General features: G+C 40.2%; 1 protein-coding gene and 1 non-coding gene across 2 annotated transcripts in view; one reads left to right on the plus strand and one right to left on the minus strand.

Annotated features, from left to right (window-relative positions):
- PCYT1B (phosphate cytidylyltransferase 1B, choline) overlaps positions 1 to 9,306 on the minus strand; it is a 174,963-nt gene extending 165,657 nt beyond the window's left edge. Inside the window, exon 1 of the mRNA XM_057538946.1 lies at positions 9,057 to 9,306. Coding sequence (XP_057394929.1) covers positions 9,057 to 9,128 — 72 coding nt within the window. The 5' untranslated portion in view covers positions 9,129 to 9,306. The remainder of the gene's footprint in view (positions 1 to 9,056) is intronic.
- On the plus strand, positions 3,831 to 3,978 carry LOC114237877 (small nucleolar RNA SNORA12). The gene has a single exon (XR_003623343.1). It is a non-coding gene; the product is annotated as a small nucleolar RNA SNORA12 (small nucleolar RNA).
- Positions 9,307 to 9,561: the final 255 nt, after the last annotated feature.

The following is a 9,561-nucleotide window of genomic DNA, read 5'->3' on the forward strand; positions in this document are numbered from 1 at the left end:
CACAACGATGAGTAGCTCCTGCTCGCCGCAACTAGAGAAAGCCCACGTGCAGCAACAAAGACCCAACGCAGCCAAAAATAAAATATAATAAAATAAATTTTAAAAAAAGAAAACATATGCTAAGTGAAAGAAGCCAGACACACACAAAAAACCACATATTGTATGATTTCATTTATATGAAATTTCCAGAATAGGTAAATCCATAGGACAGAAAGTAGATGAATGGCTGCCTTGTGCTGGGGGTATTAGGAGGGAACAGAAAGTGACTGCTAATGAGTACGGAATTTCTTTTGGGGGATGATGAAAGTGTTCTAAAATTAAATTGTGTTGATGCTTACATAACCCTGCGAATATACTAAAAAAATTGATGTATATACTTTATTTTTTAAAATTTTACTGGAGTATAGTTGATTTACAATGTTGTGTTAGTTTCAGGTGTACAGCTTAACATATACTTTATTTTTTATTTATTTATTTACTTTATTTTTGCCTGTGTTGGGTCTTTGTTGCTGCGCGCGGGCTTTCTCTAGTTGTGGTGAGTGGGGTCTACTCTTTGTTGCGGTGCGCAGGCTTCTCATTGTGGTGGCTTCTCTTGTTGCGGAGCACAGGCTCTAGGTGCACAGGCTTCAGTAGTTGTGGCAGGTGGACTCAGTAGTTCTGGCTCGCGGGCTCTAGAGCACAGGCTCAGTAATTGTGGCGCACGGGCTTAGCTGCTCCGCGGCATGTGGGATCTTCCCAGACCAGGGATTGACCCCGTGTCCCCTGCATTGGCAGGCGGATTCTTAACCACTGTGCCACCAGGGAAGCCCGACTTATATACTTTAAAATGTGAATTATATCTGTAAAAGAATGTCTCTTTCAATCTGCAGAGTGCCTACTCCGTGGTAGGTGCTCATTAAATAAGGCAGTACACCTGAGGCATGGAAGGCAAAAAGATTTCTATCCTGCTCTGATTACTAATATATTAACATTTTATGCCCAAAAAGTAACAGTAATTATTCTCTTAAATAACCTCCAAGTTAAGCAACCTGCAGAATTAATCAATGCTCTCCATTTCCCCTCAGAGTCCTAAGAGCCCTCTGAATGCTTCAGACTAAGTAGGTAAGCTACTCTTGGGAATGCCTGGATACTTTTGCTCCCACCAGTTGAGTCATAAGTTTTCCAAGAGTTAGCTGAACTTTTCCCCAAATCTGTTTATGCCCATTTTACTTGTGATTGTAACGGTATAATTTAATTAAATGTTATGTAAATTGATAAAATTATGGGAAACAAGAAGTTTTTTTTAAAGAAACTAAATTGTTTTAGAAAGAAAAGATACAGTCATGTGACTTTTTAAAATTGCTGTTGAATTAGGTGCAAACAAGACTACTATAAAAGATAGGGGATAAAATACCCCCAAATCTAGGATTCTATACTCAGAGTATTTTGAAAGTATCTTGAGTTTTCACTTCATTTAGAATTAACAAAATTTGGAAATCAGAGACATTGCATATATATATGCCTAATGAAAAAGAAAACACAGAACTCTAATCAGTGGACCAATTAAAGGATTGACAAATTATAATATATTTATTTTAAATTTAAATATAATGTTTAATGTATGTATTTATCATTTTTTAAAACAAGTCTCCCTTATAACCATTTTATTTTTCAATGAATTGACCTACTGGTCTGCATTGTATAGGATAAGAAGAATTCTGTACTCCCTGGTGATTATAACTCTCCGCTACCTTGTATAATGGAGAAAGCCCTACAAAACTCTTATTTATTTTTTTTCAAAACTCTTATTGGACTTCCCTGGTGGCACAGTGGTTAAGAATCCGCCTGCCAATGCAGGGGACACGGGGTCCTGGTCCGGGAAGGTCCTACATGCTGCGGAGCAACTAAGCCCGTGCTCCACAACTACTGAGCCCATGCGCCACAACTACTGAAGCCCAAGCGCCTAGACCCCGTGCTCCTCAACAAGAGAAGCCACTGCAATGAGAAGCCTCCCTGGTGGTCCAGTGGTTAAGACTCCGCGCTTCCACTGCAGGGGACACGGATTCGATCTCTGGTCGGGGAACTAAGATCCCGCATGCCACACTCAGCCAAAAAAAAAAAAAGAAAAAGTGTGGTAGTCACATGGAAAAGAATTTATGGGACAGATTTGTGTTCAAGTCTTACCCATCTCTCTTGGAGGCTGATCCAGCTCTGCCCATCTCTGGGGAAGCTGAGGAAGAGTTGTAGAGGGTGAGTCTGCCATCTCTCTAAGCAGGTCCCACCTGGCCTTCAGATATCACAAACCTATAGCAACCCTAGGAGTCTGGCAGGATTTGCGGTGGAGAGCCTTGTAAACAGTGATCACATCTTTGTTGCTGGTGTTAATGATAATATGAATTTAGAGGCTGGAGTCAAATTTTTTTAACATCTTTATTGGAGTATAATTGCTTTACAATGGTGTGTTAGTTTCTGCTTTTGGAGTCAAATTGAAGTTGGTTCACCCAACACTGATCTGTGTCTCAAAGGCTGGGATGAAACTCATTCACTCTCCTAGATGACCTTAGAGATGACCTTAGATGGACAAACTCAGGACTCTCCCTGGGCAAAGAGGATATAGAATAAACAGCGATTTAAATTCCTTTCACTCATTCAACAAACATTTACTAAGCATCTACAGTATGTCAGGTGCCAAGTATCTAAGATGAATGTGATAGTCTTCACTCTCAAAGAATATATAGAGTAAAAAATATATATGTAGGGCAAACTCTTAAAGATTAATTTTTTGTAAATATGATGGTACTGTTAAAAATTCTAATCATACTGGTCTTTGCTTTCAAAAGAGTTATCATTTACATGCTTCTGTACTTTTTATTTCTGTCTTAATGGAATGAGGAAAACAGATTTGAAACAGGCATTTTTCCTTTTTGTCCTGGACCATACTTTCCAATACTTTCCAATTTTTAAAATTCCTTTTCTCCTTCTGCGTGTGTGTGTGTGTGTGTGTGAGAGAGAGAGAGAGAGAGAGAGAGAAAGAGAGAGAGAGGAAGAAAGAGAGGGAGAGAGAGAGAGGATTTGTAGTTCATGGAAAGACAAAGAGAACTTTTCAAATATCCTAATACCTGGGGTGAGATTGAAATAAAGAGTATGTTTGCACATTATGAGGGCTCATTGTGAGAATGGGGCAAGATTAATTTTATGCCAGTTCTTGTATATTCTTTACTCAATGGTATTTGAGAGTTGGCTCCAAGTCCCTTAGAATAAAGGACAAAAATAAGAGAAACCAGTAAGATTCCTTTTCTCCCCATAGTTCCCAGCACTGGAAAGACCAAGGGAACCCCAGGTTTCACACACTTGCAAGTCCAGCCTCTTATTCCCATCTTTTTGCATGCTAATTGAGCCATTTTTGTGAGCCTGTGAGAGTTCTCAGATGCTTGATGGTCAAGGCTTGCTTTAGAGGACCACAGTGGGTGAGGCTCTACAGTTTAGGCAGAGACATTAGTGTCTTCTAGAGACTTGGATTCAGTTGTATCGGGAATGGAGCATGTGCTCCACCTGTCAATTTTCAGCCTAAGAACAATCAGCAGAGCAGCCTATGGCAGTGATGACACACCTGCTAATTGGTTTCAGAGGACATGTGACCTTGGATCAATCTACCATACAGTTTCCAAAGGAAACAAAGACAGCTGAGTTAGCTGAAGGCTGTGCAAATAAATGCCTGTTCCTGTAATATTAGGATTCATGTGCAGGAATTACAGAGGAATGAGAAGAAAGAGGCCTAATTGCTTTTTGGAACAAAAAGTAAAAATGTAATACCTACTTTCCCTTTAAGTGGCTTTAAAAAGTGCTCAGATAGTTGTGGTGGTTTTCTTTTTGGCACATTTGTTAAGTTTTCAAATGGTCCTGACTCTGCCACAGATATTATACAGGAGCTGGCAAAGACTTCATGACAAAGAGATCTCTTTCTAGCCTTTCCTGAACCAGAGATTGGCTCCCACAAGTGGCAGGAAAAAAAATGCTCAGATATCTAAACTTCAGAAATTTGGAGGGTTCTAAATGTTTAATTTCCTCCAAATAAAGACTAAATAGTCACCATACACTTATACTGTTTCTATTAATTTTTCTTTCTTCTCTTATGGTCTACGCACTATAAATTTCCTTTAAAGAACATAAGGAATTGACAAGTCATATTCTTTGAAACTTACTGCTAAATTGAGGAATTGAGTTTTATTTTTGCTAAAAAAGGCATTGAAGTTTGGTATGATCAAACAAAGCAAGTTATAAGAAACCACCTTAGCTAAAGATTTAGGAATGCAAGTGCCATTCTTCTCTAAAGAAATCGATATTCTCTTCTCTATCCTGTTACCTAGAACCTGTACCTGGCAAATGTGCTCAACATAATATTAGGGACTGACTGGTGCCGTGGGAAGGCAGCTGTCCCTTCTGAAGGAGCTGGCAGATTTCGTTCCCAAATCCTCGGGCTGGATAGCACTCCCCACCCCCACCCCTTATTTGGACACTGCAGATACAGAATATTCCATCACTGCAGAAAGTTCTATTGGATAATGCTGCTTTAAGCCATAATGTCTCTTTAATTTATTTTATTTTATTTTATTTATTTACTTGGTTGCACCAGGTCTTAGTTGCGGCACGCGGGATCTTCATTGCCACGTGCAGGATCTTTAGTTGCGGCATGTGAACTCTTAGTTGCAGCATGTGGGATCTAGTTCCCTGACCAGGGATTGAACCCAGGTCCCCTGCATTGGGAACACGGAGTCTTAGCCACTGGACCTCCAGGGAAGTCTCCATAATATCTCTTTTAGATACATCTCTTTTAGCACTCCCCACTCCCACCTGAGTGCCCAGAAAACATCTTCCTCACAAACAGGAAGCCCTTATCTCATCATGAAGGCTTTGCAGCAAAGACTGGTAAAGGAAAAAGAAGAAACGAGAGAGTTTTCTTTTTAATCCATGAATTCTTTGTAGAAAATCAGAGTCTACTCCAATGGGTGGCATCCTGAAAGAACTGTCTTTGTCTGCCAATCAACAGATTTTCATGGAACCTGTATTATGTGCCAGCCTCTGTGAGGGGCCCACAGGAGCACTCCTGCCAGGGAGTCCTGGGATATAGTGGAAGAAGCAAGGGCTTTGGAACTAGATCTTGAGCTAGTAAAAATTTCAGCATGAGGGACTTCCCTGGTGGACCAGTGGTTAAGAATCTGCCTTCCAATGCAGGGTACGTGGGTTCGATCCCTGGTCAGGGAACTAAGATCCTACATGCCACGGAGCAACTAAGCCTGCAAGCCGCAACTACTGAGCCTGTGTGCTCTAGAGCCCGTGAGTCACAACTAGAGAGAAGCCTGCGAGCTGCACCGAAGGGCCTGCGTGCAGCAACAAAAGATCCCGCATGCTGCAACAAAGATCCCATGTGCCTCAACTAAGACCTGACGCAGACAAATAAATAAATAAATAAATATTAATTTTAAAAATCATAGTATAATTTAAAAAAAACTTTTCAGCGTGAAAGTACTTTATGCTACTGACTTACCAAAGGAAGAGAGGAAGGTAAATCAATGGTATAAAATGATTTTACATAGAATTTAGGAATAGCAGAAGGGCTGCTGGAAAGAACTAGGCTAACCACATTATTTCCTACCAGGGCAATTTAGGGGATCCCGGTTTTAATGAATAAATAAAAATGATGTGTAATTATCATATCAATTGCTTACATCTAAGTGAGTGCTTCTGGAGTTATTTGATGGTGCTTAAAAACTTTGGTCTCTGAAGTGTGTTTAATGTCTCCTTGGCTCTTATCTATATTATTAATTTGCAGATCAAAGTTAACTTGGTGCTATGCAAATGAAGAAACTTCACATGAATGAGATTTCACGGTAAAATTTTTTTTATAGTAATCTTTTTTTATTTATTCATTTTTATATTTATTTTTGGCTGTGTTGGGTCTTCGTTTCTGTGCGAGGGCTTTCTCTAGTTGCGGCGAGCGGGGGCCACTCCTCATCGCGGTGCGCGGGCCTCTTCACTATCGCGGCCTCTCTTGTTGCAGAGCACAGGCTCCAGACGCGCAGGCTCAGTAGTTGTGGCTCACGGGCCTAGCTGCTCCGCGGCATGTGGGATCTTCCCAGACCAGGGCTCGAACCCGCGTCCCCTGCATTGGCAGGCAAGATTCTCAACCACTGTGCCACCAGGGAAGCCCCCACGGTAGAATTTTAAATCCATATCTCTTGTGACAGAACTGCAATATATTCTGAGGAAATGTGTCAATATATCTAAAAGAGACATTATGGCTTAAAGCAGCATTATCCAATAGAACTTTCTGCAATGATGGAATATTCTGTATCTGCAGTGTCCGAATAAGGTAGCCACTAGCCACCTGTGACTACTGAGCGCTTGAAATGTGGCTAGTGCGAGTGAGGATCTAAACTTTACATTTTATTTAGTTTTAATTAATTAAAATTAAATTTAAACAGTCATATGTGGTTAGTGGCTACCTTATTTGATGGTGTAGGTTGAAAGAAAAAGTGAAACTGGGTTCCAAGAATCTGAATTTCAGCCCTCTGCTTAACTACATTGGACAATTTACTTAACCTCTTTGAGCCTCAATTTTCACTTGAAAATGAGAATATAAATAATATCTACCTCATAGCCTTTGGAGTAAGAGGAATTGCGATGATGTTCAGGCATTCTCCTATTATCAAAATAAGTGCCAATCAAGTACTAAAGTTAAATATGTGGAAAGTGAATAACCAACTCTTTCAAATAAAGGGAGTTTCCATTCTTGGAGAGATTAAAAATACAGTTGACCCTTGAACAACGGGTTTGAACTGTGCGGGTCCACTTACTATTTTCAATAGTAAATACTACAGTACTACACCACCCGTGGTTGGTTGCATCCTCGGACACGGAGGGCAGACTAAGTTATACTCAGATTTTCAACTGCACGGAGGGTTGGCCCCCTAACCCTTGCACTGTTCAAGGGTCAACTGTATTATTAAATTCAAAACCTCACCGTTCAGATACAATATTTAATGACAATGTTTATAACTATTAGCTGGTAAGCAGCACCATTAGCAATAGCCTTAAATGGTCATGTGTCAGCTTGAGGGTATCAATGTATGGTGCCCAAAAGGGCTGGCAGTCAGAAAATTAAATTTACAGAAATTGAGATCAGCTTCTGTATGAAAAGTACACTGAGAACTGAAAAGCATGATTAAAATGTTAATGCAATCATTTCTTTATTATTGTTACAATTAATAATAGAATTCATCTTGCTTGCCCAAGGAGGTTAAATAAACCCACTCCATTTAACTGGGAGAAACTGAGGCTCAAATTAGCAGAATAGGCTAGTGGTTAGGAGTTTGAACACTTTCATTGGCTATAATCACATGAAATAAGGCATGTAAAGTACTTGGACAGGGCATGCCACCTACTAAGAACTAAAAATGTCAGCTATTATTATGATAATAAGTGATGCTATTAGGAGATCCATGAGATTAGAAGCCTTTGGCTATTTTTCAATTCACAAAAGGTATAGGAGTACAGAGTGATATTTGCAGATTGAATTCTACATAACTCTACGTAGAAAGATTAAATCAATTTTCCGTATTTGGACCAGTCAAGAACTGAATCTAATTGTTTTGATACCACTTCAAACCTATTTTTGGAATGAGGCATGAATGAGTGAGTAAATGAATGAATGAATGACTAAAATGCCTCCTGAGTCATTCAAATGACTCTTCAACATACAAATTGCTCCAAATCTGAGATAATATGGAGGCAAACAGGGAAGGGACCGATTGGGGGAAATGGTCTACCAGTCAAGTAGCTCAAGTGCCTGGTGGATATGGACCCAGATTCCTTTCTGAGCCATCCGATGCTTTAACCAGCCATCCCCAGCCACCCCCAGGGGCATGGGAAAGTTTTGAAGGAGTGCTGGGATGGGAAAGAGCAGGGCCAAGTGTCTTAAGGCCTGAGAAACCAATCTCTGGGGAGTGCTGTGAAAGCAGCTTTTCTATGAAGCAGAGAGATTACATCAATCTCTTCTTCACATCATCTGGAATCCTTACTATTTTGTCTTACCACCTAAACTTTTTCTGTCTAGAACTCTTTGGTTTAACAAAGCTCCACTAAAGTGCACATTCCCCTAGGCACCCCTCCCCCCAAATAAAAGACCATAGAAGGTAGTATCACTTATATGATAGTTACACTGCAAGGAATTCAGAAATGGATGTTCTAATCAGGATTTTGTGACTTTTCTACTAGGAAAGTTTCTAATACTACAAGATAATGAACATTTTGTTAAAATATTTCTCCAGCACCCTCAGGCTCCTACAGCATCATTCTTGGCGTTGAACTACCTACATTTACTCATACTGATCTGACCTTCTGAAAATTTTTTCCTTATTTTTTTAATTGAAGTATAGTTGATTTACAATGTTGTGCTAGTTTCAAATGTACAGCAAAGTGATTCAGTTATACACACGCATATATATATATATATATATATATATATATATATATATATATATTCTTTTTCAGATTCTTTTCCCTTATAGGTTATTACAAGATATTGAATATAGTTCCCTGTTCTATACAGTAGGTCCTTGTTGTTTATCTATTTTATATATAGTAGTGTGTATCTGTTTGACCTTTTTTTTTAGGAAGAGAATTTGTTCCTGTCTTCTGACTCTGTCCAGGATGCTTGCATTCTCAGTCAGGGGATAAAGAACCATTAGCCACAGTTTTTCATTTTTATCACCTTAAGAAGGGAAAATATTTCTCTTAAGAAGGGATAATATTTCTCTCTCTCTTTTTTTTTTCTTTCTCTTTTGGCCGCGCCACACGGCTGTGGGATCCTGGTTCCCCAACCAGGGCCTGAACCCGGGCCCTCGGCAGTGAGAGCACAGAGTCCCAACCACTGGACCACCAGGGAATTCCCAATATTTCTCTTTTGAGTGTGATTCTATTAATTATCACAGGTCCATCACAGATACATAGGACTTAACTTTTTGAACCTACCTTGATAATCAAAGAGGCACAAATCAATAAGAAAGCGTGTACATTACCTTGCGCCAGAATTGGGGGGTGCAATTGTCCCTGGTGTCCTCTTCCATGGTGCAATCCTGGTGACCCACCATGTCTGCTCCTGATGTGCTTTCCCTCTTTTTTTAGAGTCCTCTCTTCCCTTTGGAGTTCTTTTGAGGCACAAGGTGAAAATTTTCTTTCTGAGGATTTACGGGAGCACTTTACCAAAAGTTAAGCTTAAAGATAAGCTCGGAGGAGCTAGTTGTGTCCCAGTGCTTGAATAAGCAGAGATCCAAGTTGCCGGGCGCTCTTGCTTTATTTACCATAAGCCTCCTGTTGTCCCCTCCGGCTGTTGTTCATTGACAATTGCTGTGCTCTGGCCCGGCGCAGTGAAGGCCTGTTGCTGGGGACAGGCAGGTTGTGGTGAAAAAGGCCATTGTTTCATCTACCCTGTCCCTCACTGGAGCTATGGCAACAAATTCCGCTGGTGAATTAACAATGTCATTGTGTGCTGGCTCAACTGATTATGCTCCTGGAATGACAAAT

This window comes from Balaenoptera acutorostrata, chromosome X (assembly GCF_949987535.1).
Source record: "Balaenoptera acutorostrata chromosome X, mBalAcu1.1, whole genome shotgun sequence".
Classification (NCBI taxonomy): domain Eukaryota; kingdom Metazoa; phylum Chordata; class Mammalia; order Artiodactyla; family Balaenopteridae; genus Balaenoptera; species Balaenoptera acutorostrata.